General features: G+C 44.4%; 1 protein-coding gene across 1 annotated transcript; it reads left to right on the top strand.

Annotated features, from left to right (window-relative positions):
• Positions 1–1,758: 1,758 nt before the first annotated feature.
• On the top strand, positions 1,759–17,738 carry rinl (Ras and Rab interactor-like). Its single transcript, XM_063204509.1, has 12 exons — positions 1,759–1,920; positions 4,638–4,746; positions 4,997–5,069; positions 5,421–5,509; positions 7,149–7,228; positions 7,535–7,766; positions 8,021–8,475; positions 9,432–9,738; positions 11,218–11,385; positions 12,310–12,459; positions 15,824–15,955; positions 16,828–17,738. Exons 1-12 carry the CDS (start codon positions 1,771–1,773, stop codon positions 17,349–17,351), a joined length of 2,469 nt encoding a protein of 822 aa, XP_063060579.1. The 5' UTR covers positions 1,759–1,770; the 3' UTR covers positions 17,352–17,738.
• The last annotated feature ends 1,342 nt before the right edge of the window (positions 17,739–19,080 follow it).

Raw genomic sequence — 19,080 nt, 5'->3', positions numbered from 1 at the left:
ATTGGATTCTGGCATAAGTTGAAGTCCATATGGGGAAAGGTGTCGTGTTATGATTTTCACTGATCAGTTATCTGATAAAGCATGGGGTTACGAGGGGTTGAACACCACTTCCTGCTGATCTCTCATCACTGTTTTATTTTTTATTTTTTTTCATTTCCTGTTGTGGTGACAGTGCAGATACAGTACTATGGGGGGCAGCAGCAGGGGCGACTGGAGCCTTGCATCACTTTACCTGAAGCAGTTGTTCCATAATGAGATCCACAGAGGACACTGATGAGGACCAGGATCCAAGGTACAGTAAAGGGACAATGGAATTGTTTTCCATGTCTGTCAAATTACATGTGAATAGAAAAGGACAATGGAATTGTTTTCCATGTCTGTCAAAGTACATGTGAATAGTTTCGTTGCAAAATGTTTACTTTTTGCATTTTATTATTGGAAATGACTGATCAGGCTTCTATCATCTATGTGTGAATTCTTGCTATTCATATATTTTGAGAACACGCTTTTTAAACCTTTAAAAAAAGTATTTTGCAGTGCAATGCAATGCCCAATACAAAATGTCAATTTCCCAAAATGTTCCAAGATCATCATTGTGCAACGAAGCTCTTTGTGTTGTGTTGTAGTCGGTAACTGGATCTTTGATAGCTAAGATAAGCAGGAAATACTGTAATTAGCCAGGCCATGCCCTCCAAGTGACGCAACACATTCGGCGTTGCTTCTAGTCAGGCCAGGAGCAATGCAAATATCGTTCCTGGGATCCAGAGAAATCAGGAACTCCACCCACTTTGTCGGGAAGCAATCGACTTGGACCAGCTCCAGCTGCACTGGCACAGTCTTTTCTAGCCTCGACTAGTAGTAAACCAAGGGAGGCAGGTTAACCAGGCCATTTGGGCAACGCTATTCGTTTACTTCTTGGTCAGACCAACATCTCGATACGAGATATGACAGTCGGTGATGATCAGGCAAGGAAATAAAAGGCATATCAGAGAAGCCAAATAGTTATTCATCAATCAATCAATATGATTGTATAATAGTGCATTATCATACACAACTGTCATTCAACATGCTTGAGAAAGAGGAAGAAGAAAATATAATAGAGTAATAGAGCTGCAGCATTTTGGATTAGTTGCACCTGCCCGAGTCACCTTTGGGGAAGGCCTATAACTAGGGTGTTGTAATATAATCGTCAACTCTATAGGACATAGAAGCATGGATTCATTTCTCCAGATCCTGTTTTGATATTTTGATACAAAACCTTTCATTTAAACTAAAATCTTATGGTCTCTGTGCAGTTTGGCAGCTGGAATCTGGAATCAAAACTGGTTTAGAGTGTTTGCGTTGGCCTGGGATGTCACCTGTGTTGCTGTTTTGCCTGTCCCATCTTGGGAAATTGGCCCCTGGGCCCAGGGCCATCCTGCTGTGTGTGTGTGTGTGTGTGTGTGTACTCCACTTAACCCTATGTTAATGTACTTAAAAAAAACTAACCCTACTTGGCATCAGCACTTATTTTCCTGTATATTTCCTGTGCACTTTGTATCTGCAAGTATTGTTGACTATGAAGCGTCTGCCAAATCCAATATAATGCAATGCAATGTAAAAGTGATGTTGTGCTTCAATAGTATGTGCAACATGTTCCCATTCGACTCATCCTTATTATGCCATTCCAAAGCTAAATGCCTTGAAGACTTATTGCATTTCTGACACGTTAGTGTGATTTTTTAAAATAAGATGATCTCGTTGTGCTTTAACAGCGGGGCTAAGTCTTGCATGAGGATGGCCAACGGAGACTCCCCGCACCCCTGCGGTGGCTACTTCTCCCTGCTGCTGCACCTGAAGGCGTGCCAGGAGGCCTGGGCGCCGGGGCCACCCTGGAACAAGGAGGGAGCCTGTGCAGCTCTCTGGGGTCGACCCGCAGGGGTAAGTGGCATCTAGTGGCTAAAACGTGAACCCCAGAACTATGGAATTCAGGGCTGCATTTCTCGAAAGCAGCGGTGTAGTCTACGTAGAACGCAGGTATACAGTGTATACCCACTTCAAAATTACAGGGATTTCAGTATCTTTAATTGATTGATCCATTATTTAGAATAGCACAAATATATACTGTATACCCACTTCAAAAAATGCTCAAATATACAGTATACCCACCATAAAAAAAGTAGACATTGCTTGAAAGCGAAGTTGCTAACTACGGTAGCTACTTACGGTAGTTGGCAACTACCCAAGTTGGTAATTGCTAACTACTACGCTTTCGTGAAATGCACCCCAGAGTTGTAACAACCGGGATACAGGAAGTCGGTTGGTGACATGATTCATCTAGATTCAAATCATTCTAGGCAGAGATTTTCTGTTGCCTAGAGACTAACCCGGAGCCACTACATAATAAGCAAAGATGACGTAAGAATGAATTAAATGACTTACATTTACCTCTTTTGCACTTTCTGTGTTGTACACTCACTTCCTGGAACTGTTTTGGAACTATGTTAATGGCAAGCTGTGTGTTGAAGGCTTGAGCCGCCATCTTTGTGTAAAAATGGAACACGGAGGCCAATGGGATTAGCCTAACTCTTTAACTTTTTAACTCGAACTTGGAAATAGAGTACCACGATACTACCTTCTTGCATCATGAACATACAGTATCATAACCGCACAGATACACATACCGCGACAAGAGCGAGGTGAGCGACGGAAGTAATTGACTTTGTATTGAGTCGCGAGACAAAAGCGATTCTGGAGACTAGAGCGATTTGCGCGACGAACGTGACAGTTTGAAGTTGAAATCCTTTCAACTTTCTATGACGCGGTTCAGCGACAAGCCGTGACAGCCAATGACTGTAGAGAGGTCAGTGACCAAAGTCAATGGGAATGTTTGAATGCTTTGCCTTCTGCTTGTAACGGACATACTGTAGTCTCTTCAATCGCGCGTATCGCTCTGTCGCTTGAATCGCATCGCGCCTTACCGCAGAAATACACCAGCGGCGATGCGATTCAAGCGACAGAGTGTAGCAGCAAGCGATACAAGCGATTGAGGAGACAAGAGTAAGTACATTCGACATGACATCAACGCATACATGCGCATTTAGACAGCAATGCACCCTGGATGAAAATGCTGCATGACGGTTAGATTTCCTGTCAAACTTCGAAATTTCGTCGACGTTGCGTTGACGAGGTGACATGTCACATGGTGTAAAACTATCGCGGGATGAATGCGGCTGCAGTCAGATCTTGCAACCTCTGCAGTTGCTTATCCCCTTCAACGCTCTTCAGCGGACTGCCTCCGAGGTCACGCGCCCATGAACTGGTTGGTCAATAACTCACTCACGTGTGTATATGGGTCTTGTCTCACACCTCTACACAAGTTTGCGCAGGTCCCCACTTCAGCTCCTCCTCACTGCCTGTCCTCCCACTCCTCACACGTGGTGTGTTAGTAGAGCAAACCGGTGCGAGCTCATCGTCTTGTTCATATTTGTGGCCGACTTTAAATGCGCTGTATTTAATAACACCCACATCGTGACACCAAGTTCTCGCTCACGTGATTCTGTCAACGTTGGTCGACGGCAACAAAGTCGTATGGGCTTAGTATGTCCGTACAGGCAGAAGGCAAAGCATTCAAGCATTCCCATTGGCTGTGGTCACTGACCTCTATACAGTCATTGGCTGTCGCGGCTTGTCGCCGAACCGCATCATAGAAAGTTGAAAAGATTTCAACTTCAAATTGTCGCGCTCGTCGCGCAAATCGCTCTAGTCTCCAGAATCGCTTTTGTCTCTCGACTCAATACAAAGTCAATTACTTCCGTCGCTCGACTCGCTCAGATCGCCGCTGGTGTATTTCTGTGGTTATCTATTCGTGCGGTAACTCTGCGTATCGCAATGTCTCAGCCCTATGTGGGGAACATTGAACTTGTCTGATTAGGACAGTTAGTTGTAATACAGTTCCCCCCATAATTATACGGTACTACAGTGTTGTTGGATAAGGCACCAGAGTGCAGAGTGCAACTCAGCAGCCCACTTCCCTATTCACGATGATGAAGGAACAAAAAAATAACCCATGTGACATCAGAAGTACGTGATGATGATAAGGTTGTTGTGACAGAGACGGAGATAGAGAGGAGTGATCTTCAGTATACAGTTAAAGAACGAAAGAAGGAAGAACACAGAAACCTGTTTTGCATATGATTAGATATTATAAGAGGATAACGGCCGGTGTTTACCGGGTGAACACGCTGGCCGTGAGAAGATTACACGACAGAGAATCACTGGACTGGGTAGCAAGAGCGATACAAGTGATTCCTTCGGCCCCTGGGCCAGACAACAAGAAAGCCCCCCCTCCATGGATGTTGCTGGTTTCCAAATATTTTGAGGGGTTTGTCGGGGGTGGGGGAGGTGGTTGGAGGGTCGAAGGGGTCCCCAACAAAATATGAAAATGCCGTTTTTAAAAGAGCAATCTTAACGCATGAGAATGGGAATACAGAGGTCTGGCCTTCAGGGCCCCCTTGACTCTTGTGCCCCGAGGCCTGTGCCCGGTAGGCCCGTGCGTTAATCTGTCCTTGTGTATTTCTTTCTTTCAGAGTTTCCTTGTTCCTTGTATTATAAAGAATGCAAAGCGGATTTAAGACATTTTTCCTTCTGTATTACAGAGTTTCCTTGTTCTGCGAGATGCCGCTGGTCAGCCAGAGCTACTGTGCGTGTGTGTGAAGGGTGCAGGCGAGTCTGTGAAGGATTTCCCCATCTGTAGATCCGGCACAGGTAAACATGCAAGTCAACATAGAGTCACTACAAGAAATACACACTGATATTGTTTACCGGCATACTGTAGGTAAACATGCAAGCAAGGAAGCCCAAGGCGGACTTTTGAATATTCAAAATAGCGCACTTGTCCTTTAAACTTCAAATATGGTCTGGTCTGTTTAATCAGTCTCTGTATCTCCCTTCTGCTCTTTTCATTTTCTTCCTCTCCTATTCATTAACTTCTTTTTTGCTGTCTGTCTCACCCCAGTGGTGCAACTGGAGCAGTCTCACCTGGCCTTTCCTGACATTGCCCAGCTGGTCGCTTTCTACACTCTGACCAGGTTTGCCAAGTTTTTAAGGTTATATGTCTGTAATTGTGTTCAGAAGCATTCAGTGCAGTGTTGGAACGATTTATTTATTTTCTATTTCAGTTAGCTGTGGTGGTCTAGTGGTTAGAGAGTTGGTCTTTCAATCTGGGGGTTGTAAGTTTGAATCCCACCTGACTTCTCCCTCCATACATGGCTGAAGTGCCATTGAGCAAGGCACCTAACCTCACATTGCTCCAGGGACTGTAACCAATAATAAGCAAGTTGCTTTGAATAAAAGCATTGGCTTAGTGAAATGTAAAGTACAGTAATCTAATGTTATTTTACAAATAATATTTTAATCTCATCTTTATTTTTTGTCTACAGGGATGTGCTGCCTATGTGTCTGCTGGTCCCTTCTTGGATCTCCAGCCTGCCAAGCTCCTCTGTGAAGCACCAATCTCAGCTTGGACCCAGTAAACCAACTCCTTCTCTTGCTTGTTTTTCCTAGAATGATGTCTTCTCTCTGTGGCTTTGTGAGTTAGGTACAGGGAAGAGTCTGTCTGCAGCAATGGGGGATTCTCTGGATATCACACCACATTTTCTGCTCCATCTAGTGTTGTTTAAAGGAGCACTTTGTCATATTTCTTACTAGTTTATTTCCAGATTTCATGCTCCCCAGTCACAAATGTATTCATTATGACAGGGGAAATGTCACTTTTCTTACATGAAAAGGAGATCTTCTCCATGTCCACGATTTTGAATTTCCAGAAATAAGCTTTGGTCATACTAGTAAATAATAGTTTATTATTTAATTAATATTCATGAAACTATCAAATTTGGCAATAGGACACACAGTGTCAATAAGCAGGATAGTTGCAATACCTACTCTGACCACCATCCTACACAGTCCACCTGTAGCCTCTTACAGCAGATGGGCTCGCCGGCGGGCCTATTCACTATTTACTCAAAATACTCAGCTACATCATACCAACATTGCTGTGACAGTACTGAGAGCCATAAGTAACAGATTAAGACACAGCCATTACAATTTGGGTGACAGTAAGGTTATAACATAGGCTCTGCGCAAAGGGGTTAAAGGGACACTGTGGAGGAAATGGTCAAAAAAGGTACTGCAACTATGCTTCTCACTGAAACTAGGCTCCCTATTACCAAATTTGATCTCTACATGAAAGTTTACTAAGTAATAAACAAATACTAAATAGTATGGTCCAATTACAGTCATTTTTGCAGCTAAAAATTACTATTTTAGGACATTCAAAATGGCGGACCTTGGAGAAGATCCCCCTTTTCATGTATGAAAAGTGCAATTTTTCCAGTCATAATGAATACTTAGAATTTTATGGTGGTGGTAAGTATTCATGAAAAAGGTAACATTAGTGAGTGGGCAGAATGAATTCTGGAAATAAACTACTAAAAATCTCACACAGTGTCCCTTTAAAGGAACAGTAGACTCAAGTTTAGAATGTCTTTGCTGAGCTGAAATGCCCGGAGTATTTGCAAGGTTTGCAAGGCTCTAAATTACCTTTCTTCATCATCAGCCAAAATGCTGAGTAGATGTCAATCTTACTCACCAATCGATCAAAGTGGCTATAAATTGAATTTTTACCCGCATTCGGCTGGTTTGCGGGTGTTAGTCTAGAGCCTAGGAGACTTGTGTATTGTGTTGGTGGCTGCTGAGTGACAGTAAGTGTTCATTTCTGTGCACAGTTATTTAAAAAGATGCACTTCCTCTCGCCTCTACATGTCTTTCACTTTCATGTCTAGTGTCTCACACACTCTCTCTCTCTCTCTCTCTCTCTCTCTCTCTCTCTCTCTCTCTCTCTCTCTCTCTCTCTCTCTCTCTCTCTCTCTCTCTCTCTCTCCCTCACTCTCACTCTCTCTCTCTCTCTCTCTCTCTCTCTCTCTCTCTCTCTCTCTCTCTCTCTCTCTCTCTCTCTCTCCCTCACTCTCACTCTCTCTCTCTCTCTCTCTCTCTCTCTCTCTCTCTCTCTCTCTCTCTCTCTCTCACTCACTCACTCACTCACTCACTCACTCACTCACTCTCTCTCTCTGTCTCTCATTGTCACTCTCACTCTCACTCTCTCTCTCAAGTGTCCTGGCTGTGCCCCCCATCAGAATCAGAATCATCAACTTCCACAGTAGTGCCTCCATCAGTGGTGTGCACCATACAGGTAATACATTTTATTTAAAACACCTTTCAAGATAGCAACAGTTCAAAGATCCATGCACAGCTTCTACTGAAGGTGCTGGTTAAGGCAGGAGTGTTCAATACTTCAGAAGAAAGAAGTTTATCACACACTTATTTAACTTTTTGCTCGTTTATTCAGAGCGAACAGCTCTGAACAGAGTGCTCAGCCAGGAATATTGTAATGTAATACAAATATTGTGCAGTGCACCTTTAATTGCTTTTCAACACAAAGATGAAAATAAAGCACCAAAATAATGATAAAAATGAAGTGCTATTGTCTGTCTGACAGTTGACCACCACCAGTGGAGCTCTCTGCGTTGTCAACCCACTTTATTCACATGAGCATGGACGAGATTGGCTCTCCCATGCGCCAATCAGCACACAGAGGGCCAGTCACCCAGACAACCGTAAGTTTGAGAGGAGGCTCAGCACCACTAGGCCCTGGGGAGGGGCGGGACTAAGGAAGAACAGAGGAATTTCATTGGACGAGGATACACTGGGAAGCTACTCTGAACCCTCAGGTACACTAATGTAAAATGGCACTACAGTATTTGATTGATTGATTGATTGATTGATTGATTGATTGATTGATTGATTGATTGATTGATTGATTGATTGATTGATTGTTTATCCACATGGATGGTTTACAGAAACACTGTCTGTGTGTGTTTCTCTGTCCTCAACCAGAACTCAGTCTGACCAGAGAGAGAGAGAGAGAGAGAGAGAGATTGAGAGAGGGCTGACTGACATGCGTTTTTTTCTCCATATTGTGCAGGAGGTGGAGGTGTGGGCTGCGTGTCTCCATGTACAGGAGGTGGAGGTGTGGGCTGCGTGTCTCCGTCTGCAGGAGGTGGAGGTGTGGGCTGCGTGTCTCCGTGTGCAGGAGGTGGAGGTGTGGGCTGGGTGTCTCCGGGATCTACAGTGCGTCTCCGCAGGTCCAGTAGCAGCAGCAGCACCAGTAGCAGCATCAGTGACCACCACCGTCTCCAACGCGCCTCCACGGGGAACTCCTCCGGCCTCTACAGCTCCGCGCCGCAGTCCCCCCACCGCGTCTCCTGGGTGGAGGGGAACCTGTGGACGTCTCCCCCTCCCCCGCCCTCCCTTCTGCAGCCTACGTCCGTCGGAGAGCTGGACTCCCTCTCGATCAGCAGCATAGAGGAAGAGAGCGACTCCCCGAGTTGTTCTAGTCCCGCCATCTCTCTCCACCCCCGCCTGCTGTTGGCCGACAAGGTGAGGAACAAAGCCCTGGTGAAGACCAGTGCGGTCGAAACATGTTAGCTCTTTTAACACAGCGTTATAAATTTGCTGTTATCCGAATGGTTGCACATTGTGGAAGGCACACGCCGAAACGCGTCTGCAGTGGTGTAGTCTATGTAGAACGCGGGTATACGGAGTATAGGCCTACGCACTTCTAAATTTCAGGGATTTCAGTATACCCACTTAAAATCGATTGATCCATTGTTTTGAATAGCACAATTATATACAGTATACCCACTTCAATTTTTTTTTTAAATATAGAGTATACCCACCATTAAAAAGTACACTACACCACTGCGTGTCTGTGCACAAAAATAAAGAAAACAGTTTGATGCAAGGTGTGCCCCTTTCTCTTTTGATTCTAAGTGTTTTATTTGGGCCAGCGCCCTCAAAATTAATCAAGAAACCCGAGTGAAGCCTGCTACCTACCATAGCTGTTATCAGAATGGCAATGACCAAGTCATAGTAGGTTACTAAAGGCCCTGTGTTATGTCATAGAAGTGTAGTACTATGGTAGTTAACTTTTTCAATGACTATTACAGCGTGCCACTGGAGGCACGGTGTGCAACAAGGGGCTACTCGTGCATTAGCCGTAAGTTAATAAGGGCATTTTAATTCTATTCCTCATTTATTTACTTGGAGTTGCGCCTGGATTTTCCTTTTTGTTAAGGTGAAGAACTAATCCCTGTGGATGAAGACCAGTGCGATTGGAAGCATGTTGGGTCTTTTAATCATGCTTTAGCCATACATTAATAAGGGCATTTTAAATTCACTTCCTCATCTGTTTTCTTGGATTGCCCATTTTGTTAAGGTGAAGAACTAATCCCTGAGGATGAATACCAGTGCGGTCGGAAACATGTTGGGTCTTTTAATCATGGCATTTTAAGTCACTTTCTGATATATGTACTTTGATTACCCTTTTTGTTAAGGTGAAGAACCGCTTGTCCGCTGTGGGCCACGCGCTCAGTGGCCTGGTGAACCCCCAGAAGAAGCTGGTCCACCGCGTGCAGGAGTTGAGCAGGAGCAAGGGCGGCTTTTTCGCGGAGGCGCTGCGTACTTTCCTGGAGCAGACCCAGCAGCAGGCGGTGGTGGTGGAGGTGGAGGGGAGGACCAGCAGCACGGACATCCTGCAGGAGGTGCGCTCCTCTCTCACCTCCCTCAGGGACACGCTGCTCGACTACTCTGACGTCGGCAGCCTCCTAGACAGCCTGGTGGATCTACCCGACACTGACCTGGGTAAGCAGCGCTCAGGGTCGCTGCTAAGGTGTTGTAGGACCTAAGTGTAAGAGAGGCCAACTACAGAGTGTAACAGAGTGTGCCGTGGAACGTTAGTAAGCCTCCCTCCCGACCAATACAGTACGGTAGACCGCATACAGACACAAATGGACACATTTTACCATGCTGCTGGACTATTGGGGCCTATTTGGGGCTGGTATGGGTTAAAAGAAAGGTTAAAAAATGACAAATATTCCAGGTCTCAAGCTAAAAATAAACATTCCTTTAACATTATCAAATTGAGGTAGAACTTGTACCACCCACTCTAACAATCAAGTAATATCTAACAATCAAGTAATGAAAAAATAAAGTGTCTTGGTGCTTTTAAAAAAACCTGAATGACATAATATAATAAATCTTGCGACAGCCTGGTGGATCTACCCGACACTGACCTGGGTAAGCAAGACTCAGGGTCGCTGCTAAGGTTTTGGTGGCCCTTTAATTAGCATCTGGCATGGGCAGTGTAGAAAGTTCACTACATGTACAGTATGAGTATTTTCGTTATACGCTCAAAATATGAACAAAAACAGAAAGGAAGAGTCCTTTTGGTGTCTGTTCACTTTTTGGTCCACTTAAAGAAGACTTGAGTTTGGTTCACTTAAAGGGAACTAGGTGTGAAAATGCCCTCTCACAATCTCACAAATTTTCTCCTCTCCTGTGGATTTTTGTTGTTGTCTCCTTTGCTGTCTTGTTTGTCTCTCCTCCTCACTCTCATTCTAAATGTATGTAAGAGTGACCTACTGTATATATGGTTAATAATATATATGTGAGGATGTGTGTAATGTCTCGTGTGTAATGTTTTTTTGTATTTATGTATGTATGTTTGCTATTTGACACCTTAATTCCCCCCCGGGAACAATAAATAATACTCTACTCTAATCTACTCTACTCTACTCTACTCTACTCTACTCTACTCTACTCTACACTACTCTACACTACACTACTCTACTCTACTCTACTCTACTCTACTCTCTTCTACTCTACTCTACTCTACTCTACTCTACTCTACTCTACTCTACTCTCTTCTACTTAACTCTACTCTACTCTACTCTACTCTACACAGTACACTACACTACTCTCTACTCAACTCTACTCTACTACTCTACTCTACTCTATTCTACTCTACTCTACTCTACTCTACTCTACTCTACTCTACTCTACTCTACTCCACTCTCTTCTACTCCTATTCTACTCTACTCTACTCTACTCTACTCTACTCTACTCTACTCTACTCTACTCTACTCTCTTCTACTCTACTCTACTCTACTCTACTCTACACTACTCTACTCTACTCTACTCTACTCTACTCTACTCTACCCTACTCTACTCTACTCTACTCTACTCTACTCTACTCTACTCTACTCTACTCTACTCTCTTCTACTCTACTCTACTCTACTCTCTACTCTACTCTACTCTACTGTACTCTACTCTACTCTCAGACGCCATGCTTGAAATCTCGCTGCACAAGGTGGCCCTGAAGCCGGTCTGCTCCCACCTGTACTCCTGCATCCACACCTCGCACAGCCTGGACGGCAGCTTCCAGATGCTCGAGAACAACAAGAGCACTCTGGAGGGACGCAGCCTGGAGGAACTGGAGGGCCGCGCAGGTGTGTGTGTGTGTGTGTGTGTGTGTGTGTGTGTGTGTGTGTGTGTGTGTGTGTGTGTGTGTGTGTGTGTGTGTGTGTCTGTGTCTGTGTCTGTGTCTGTGTCTGTGTCTGTGTCTGTGTGTCTGTGTGTCTGTGTGTGTCTGTATTTGTGTGTGTTTCTGTTTCTGTTTGTGAGTGTGTGCATGTGCATATGCGTATGGCAGCCTTTTGTAGTAATTAAAGGGACACTGTGTAGGAAATGGTCAAAAAAGGTACTGCAATTTTGCTGCCCATTGAAACTGGGTTGCCTATTGCCAAATTTGACCTTTTCATGATAGTTTACTAAGTAATAAACTAATATTTTCCAGTATGGCTATTTCTGGAAATTCAAAATGGCGGACCATGGAGAAGATCCCCCTTTTCATGTATGAAAAGTGCGATTTTTCCAGTCATAATGAATACTTAGAATTTCATGGTGGTGGTAAATATTCATGAAAAAGGTAACATTAGTGAATGGGTAGCATGCATTCTGGAAATAAACAACTAAAAATCTCACACAGTGTCCCTTTAAGAAAGAAACAACTAAATGCCCTCTTTGTTGATGTTAACATAAAATGAGAGTCAAAAACTAAAAGTGAGCCAATTCGGTCATTACAACAGGTCAGTGGTGGCTCAGGTGGTAGAGCAGCCGTTTAGCAACCAGATGGTTGCAGGTTCGAGCCTCGCTCTGCCTGACCCCATGGCTGTGTCCTTGAGCAAGAAGCTACTGAACCCCAAGTTTCTCCCGGTGGCTGGGTGGTACCCTGCGTGGCTGCCACTGCCTCCGGTGTGTGAATGTGGGAATGGGTGAATGTGAGGCATACAATGTAAAACACTTTGAGTGCTCAAAGGAGTGGAAAGGCGTTTATATACGTAAATGCAGTCCATTTACCATCCATTTAACAGGCGCAGGTGTTCCAGACCCAGTCACCATGGAGAAGATCCAGCAGCACTGGTCGTCCATGCATAAGGCCCACTCGCCCAACAAGAAGGTTCAGATACTGCTGAAGGTGTGCAAGGCCATATACCACAGCATGAACGCCAATGCCAAGCCTGGTGAGTCATATCTACAGTAGTTGTTTAAAGAAAATAAAAAGAAAGCTCCACACTCTGCTCCATGTTTGAAAGTACAAGAACTGCGAAGAAGCAAAAAAGGGAGGCAAAGTTGTGCCCAGACAAAAGGAGAGAGAGTAGAGAGAGAGAGGTTCCATTGGCCCATTGTTTCCGGGTTCTATTATTGCAAGGGGGAGGGGGGTGAAATCCCCCTTTAGGCAGACCTGGCAGACCTAAGGACTGTTCTATTCAATGCTAGGAATATTATGACACGTCCCTTTAGGCAGACCGGAACCTGGTCACGTTAGGTGCCCATAGCAACCTATTACAATGGCATATCTCTATATACTTAAAGAATCTCTGCCAAAAGCATCCCTAAACCTAACCTGTCATATGGCGTTGTGGAGCACGAGGCAACATGCAAAGGCATAGTGCACCAATGCGATAGACCAGGGGTTCCCAAACTTTTTTCCCCTGCGCACCCCCCTGTTCATTCTATTTTGGTGTGCTGATGGCCGCGCAAGTAAGGATTCACTGCTCATTCACTGCATATTAAGCACAGTCGTTTTTGGGGAATCCTCTTTTCCAACAGCCTTGGAATTAAACTAGACTTCAGATGGATCGTTCCAGCATACAATGCACCATACAATTAAAAACTACCTAATGTTCATTAATACTGGATAAAAACTACCATATCCGCCATTGCTCTATTCAGCTCGCGCACCCCCTTAAGGCAGGCCGCACCCCAGTTTGGGAAACCCTGCGATAGACGGTTCAAGTCGGTGTGATTTCTTGCTTACTTTTATGACGCCATGGGCAGTCATGGGTAAGCAGTAAGGGCATCAGACTTGTGGCCCCAAGGTTGCCGGTTCGACTCCCGACCTGCCAGGTTCGTGGGGGCAGTAATTAACCAGTGCCCCCATCCTCCTCCATGACTGAGGTACCCTGAGCATTATACTGTCCGACCGCACTGCTCCCTTTTGGGCACCATTGTGGGCGGCCCCCTTGCACGCGTGAGGCATAAATGCAATTTAGTTGTGTGCAGTGTTCACTTGTGTGCTGTGGAGTGCTGTGTCACAATGACAATGGAAGTTGGAGTTTCCCAGTTGAGCTTTCACTTTCATGTTGCCAGGTGTGGTGTTATATTACTTACTTGTATGATATCATGTTGCCAGGTGTGGTGTTATCTTACTTACAAACCCCAACTCCGATGAAGTTGGGACGTTTGGTAAACAGTGAATAAAATCAAAATGCTATCATTTTCAAAACATTCAATCTATTCATTAGATGGAGAATAGTGAAAAGACAACATATTAAGTGTTAAAACCGAGAAAAAATATTGTTTTGGGGGACATATGTACTCATTTCTAATTTGATAAATCCAACACGTCTCAAAAGGGGATCAGTGAAATTTAGTAAACATCCAAATAAGATAAAACAACAAAGAAGAACATTTCAAAATGAATTGTACTGACGGACAATATAGGTGTCCAGGTATAAGATCATCACAGAGAGGCTGAGTCACTCAGAATTAAAGATGCAAAGGGAATAATTACCATAGTTATTACATACATTTTTGAATTCCCTTTGATTTACCACGATTGAGTGTATACAAGACATATTTTTGTTAATAAAATCATTGTATAGGTTCATGACATCATGAAATATATATTGGCTGTAGTCTCACTCTAATTCCTGGAGTGCTAGAGCTATTGAAAATTGACCATATTAAGAATGCTTAATGCATGAAAATGACACAGGGGTTTAACATTCTCCTAAGCACCTGAGCTCACTTGAAATAGACCCAGAAGACATGGGAAACTGTCCTTTGCTTACAGAAGTCAGCAGAAGTTGTAGAAGTCCATTCTTTTTGACAATAATAGAGCATTGCACATCCTGTGCTACAGTGAAAATGGACCATCCAACTTGTGTTAGTGCTAGCTTCAAAAGTCAGCCTCCATGATGGCATGCGGATGCAGTAGTGCATTGGTTAAGATGTTCTCACTCATCTGTAGAGTTAAATACAGTGCTGAATGGTATAAATGGGTTTTAAACAGCATGAAAAGCCACTCATGCATTATATTTTGAAGGGAGATCTTCGATTACTGCCACATAGTAAGGTCAAATTGCATTCTCTACTATGTTTTAACAGTTTGGCTCCATCATAAGGACCAGCATGTGATAAAATGGTGGGTTTTTGGTCAAGACCTGTCACACTGTAAGCCCTACAGAAAGGAAAACATTGCAAAACATGACAAGGAATACACCCACCATTTAAGCTGGTGAAATCATGTCCAAGATAGGAATTAACACTGTTTTTTATATAAAATCATCTCATCGGTTAATGTATTTAACTGTTAAGTGTTGTCTTTTGTTTTGTTTTTAGTCTTCCTCGACACTTGCTGCCATTTATTGTCCCCGTCCCAACTCTTTTGAGACGTGTTGGATTTCTCAAATTAGAAATGAGTACATATGTCCCCCAAAACAATATTTTTTCTCGGTTTTAAGACTTAATATGTTGTCTTTTCACTATTCTCCATCTAATGAATAGATTGAGTGTTTTGAAAATGATAGCATTTTGATTTTATTCACTGTTTACCAAACGTCCCAACTTCATCGGAGTTGGGGTTAGTACTTCTATGTTGCCATGTTGCAGGTGTGGTGTTGTCTAAACTTGTATCAAATATCGTATAAGAGAGAAAGATATGTCAAATCCCGCCCATCCAATGCAAAGGAGTGTGCTCAAAATTCGGTCTCCTAAGGGGTCGTTGTCCCTCCTCCTGCTTCTCTTTATGTGGTGTTTGCACAAGACGTACACTACCGCCATCTACAGCGCTAAGGAAACTCCATTTACTCTCAACCTCAAGACTCTGAAGGTCTCCTAATCGAAGGTCTCCTGAAGGGACGTTCACCCGACATCACATGTATACTGGAAAAGAACCACCCTGATTTACCTCTCTCTCATATACGACTCTCTGCTTGTATGATGCGATCAAAGAAGCTGGATATAACAAGAAGCGTCATTTTGTCCCCTTAGCGCTGTAGATGGCGGTAGCGCATGTCTTTCGCAAACACCTCAAAAAGAGAAGAAGCAGGAGGGACAACGCCCCTTTAGGAGACCCAACTTGAGCACACGCTTTTGCATTGAGTGCGCGTGTTTTGCGATATCTTGCTCTGATTCAGTATTTTTGATGCGATGTTGCCAGGCATGGTGTTATCTTAAACTGTTATGATGTCTTGTTGCAGACGTGGTGTTATCTTAAACTGTTATGATGTCTTGTTGCAGGCGTGGTGTTATCTTAAACTGTTATGATGCGATGTTGCAGGCGTGGTGTTATCTTAAACTGTTATGATGCGATGTTGCTAGGTGTGGTGTTTGGGGCGGATGACTTCCTGCCGTGTTTGACGTGGGTGCTGCTCCGCAGCGATGTGGTCACTCTGCAAGTGGACACTGACTACATGATGGAGCTGCTGGACCCCATGCAGCTGCAGGGAGAGGGTGAGACACACACACACACACACACACACACACACACACACCATGCAACTACAGGGAGAGGGTGAGACACACACACACAGAAATAATCACGCACACATACACACACACGCACGCATGCACATACACACACACACACACACACACACACACACACACACACGCACGCGTCTGACCTTGGGAACCGCTACATTAAAAGGACTTAATACAGTATAATATGCCGCTCCCTGTCTTCTATTTGTTTCCACGTTGCTAGGTGGCTACTACTTGACGTCTGCTACTCCGCTCTAACTCTCGATCTTGTGTCTGTTTCCGTTGCCAGGTGGCTACTACTTGACGTATTTAATATATAATATGCCGCTCCCTGTCTTGTGTCTGTTTCCATGTTGCCAGGTGGCTAACACTTGACATCGCTCTACTCCGCTGTAACTTTCTGTCTTGTGTCTTGTGTTTCCACTTTGCCAGGTGGCTACTACTTGACGTATTTAATATATAATATGCCGCTCTCTGTCTTGTGTCTGTTTACAATTTGCCAGGTGGGTACTACTTGACGTCCGCTACTCCGCTCTAACTCTCGATCTTGTGTCATGTTCTCGTTGCGAGTTGGCTACTACTTGACGTATATTAATATGCCGCTCCCTGTCTTGTGTCTGTTTCCACGTTGAGAGGTGGCTACTACTTGACGTATATAATATATAATATGCCGCTGTGTCTGTTTCTACGTTTCCAGGCGGCTACTACTTGACGTATTTAATATATACTCCGCTCTAACTCTCGATCTTGTGTCTGTTTCCACGTTGCCAGATGGCTACTACTTGACGTATATTATATATAATATGCCGCTCCCTGTCTTGTGTCTGTTTCCATGTTGCCAGGTGGGTACTACTTGACGTCCGTCTACTCCGCTCTCTTCTACATCAGCACCTTCCGCCCCCGGTTGGCCGCACGCCAACTCAGCGTCGAGGCCCAGCGCTCGCTCAGCCAATGGCATCGCCGACGAACCCTGCACTGCAACCAGTCACGCCGGGGACGTCACCGCAGGACGATTCGCAGGCACACAAATCCCAAGACGCCGCCGCCGATTCCAAAGGGCGCCCCAGAAGGAGGACGCAAGACCGAGCTCTCTGGAGCGAGCGAACAGGACGGCCCGCTGCAGACAGCTCAAAACGTGGCAGCGAATTCGGTTTTACCGACGGAGTCTGAGAAAAACTTGAACACGCAAGAGCTGGAACTTAAGGGTAACACATGTCTTGGAGGTGGAAGTGTCCAGAAAGAGTCTCAAGGAACAGTCTCAGAGAGTCTGGGAAATGTGACTGGAGGAAAACAGATGGAGACGAATAGATGCCCTCTTGCTGTACACGTCCCAAAATGTGGCAGCGAAGGTTCTATCGGAGTCTGAGAACTTGAACACACAATCTTGAACTCAAGGGTCAGGGGCGTCGCCAGAAACTTTGGGCCCCATGAAAGATTTGAATTTTGGGCCCCATTAAGGGCCCCTGTGACAGTTCTAGGGCCATTAAAATCTGTAACACTTGCACCCCCACCCCCCCAGCGGCACACATGTTAAGGATAGAGTAGAGAGAGTAGAGTAGAGTATTTTATTGATCCCGAGGGAAATTAAGATGTTAAGTAGCATATATGCATACATACATAAATACAGAAGAAGACAAAAGGACATTATTCACAACATTGCACAGATATTCACAAATATTCACCATACATACTGTATATTCACAGGGTCAGATCTCCCTATCCCACTTACACACACACACACACACACACACACACACACACACACACACACACACGCACACGCACACGCACACGCACACACACACATACACACACAAACACACACACACACACACACACACGCAAGATCAAAAACTAGAAAAGTGTCCAAAGTGTCACTATGCAAAAGTGTCAAGGTGCCAAAGTCACAATGCAAACCCACATGTTAATGATAACACATGTCCTGGAGGAAGTGTCAAGGAACACTTTGCAATAATAGGCTGTGTTTATTTTCTTGCATTGTTTTTTTCCCCTTTTAACTGTCTTTCTTTATAACATCATCCTCTCAGGGATACAGCAGATGACAACTAATCGGTGAATAAATCTGGCGCAATACATATTCCATGCATTTGGCCACGTTAATCACCGTACGGTACATTATCCCTTCACAAAAAGTCTCTTAGTGCTCCTTTAATCTGGTTGGCATTCCCAGTTCCTTTAAAGGTGCACTGTGTAGGATGGTGGCCAGAGTAGGTATTGCAACTACTGTATGCTGCTCATTGAAACTGTGCTGCCTATTGCCAAATTTGATCTTTTCATGAATATTTACTAAATAATAAATCAGTAGTTATTAGTATGACCAAGCATTCCACATGACTTCATCCAATTAGCGTCAGCGTAGTCCTTGATGAAAGATGTGAGTAGCCTATGTATGCCTAAAATCCCTTCTGAAATTTTACTTTTCACTTACTCATTATAAGCAGGCAGATTGCAGGTGAAGATATTTGATATGTATAAGTGTATAAGTGCAAGATTGCCAAATAAGTAGCTTTGATTACAGCACACATTTAGTGTTGCATTGTTGCATTGCATTGTTGATGGTCACGTTCATGTCGAACGACAAGCTGAGGAAATCTCAGAATTATGAAACAGTGATTTTGACATGGAAGAAAGAAAAAAAAACGTAAAAACCTTGCTTGTAGACTGACAGAAAACCACATCACTAGTTTAGCCAAAAACATAAAAAAGAGAAAGCCACAAGGAATGCTCCCCTGCTGTGGCTGGATAGGGTGCCCTGGCCTGAGATGATGCGTGTTTGCACACACAAGCTGCTGACGCTATGCATTCATTGCTCTCTCCCTCCCAATCATGTCAAATTACACCCAAACACTGGCCCACTGGCACACTGCCCGCCGTGCCACAGCCTGGGAGTGGAGACTGCGAGCAGGCCTGCCGATAGGTGGGGGGGGCAAAGGGCTATGTTGTCCTGGGCCCAGGGAGATGGGGGGCCCAGAATTGCGCCCCTAATATGTATTGGGTAGGGGGAGCCCCTTCAGATGGTTTTGTCCTGGGTCCCAGCAAAAGCTGCCAGCATCCCTGGCTGCCTTCCAAGATCC

This window comes from Engraulis encrasicolus, chromosome 8 (genome assembly GCF_034702125.1).
Source record: "Engraulis encrasicolus isolate BLACKSEA-1 chromosome 8, IST_EnEncr_1.0, whole genome shotgun sequence".
Taxonomy (NCBI): Eukaryota; Metazoa; Chordata; class Actinopteri; order Clupeiformes; family Engraulidae; genus Engraulis; species Engraulis encrasicolus.
Note: the sequence above shows the minus strand (reverse complement) of the source record. Positions and strands in the feature narration are given on the sequence as shown.

What these genes read in the sequence shown, in the direction of transcription:
- rinl (XM_063204509.1), top strand. Translation starts at nt 1,771, where the DNA reads ATGAGGATGGCCAACGGAGACTCCCCGCACCCCTGCGGTGGCTACTTC. An exon ending in GAACGCCAATGCCAAGCCTG is followed by an intron (nt 12,460 to 15,823) that starts GTGAGTCATATC and finishes CGATGTTGCTAG; the next exon opens with GTGTGGTGTTTGGGGCGGAT. An exon ending in CATGCAGCTGCAGGGAGAGG is followed by an intron (nt 15,956 to 16,827) that starts GTGAGACACACA and finishes CCATGTTGCCAG; the next exon opens with GTGGGTACTACTTGACGTCC.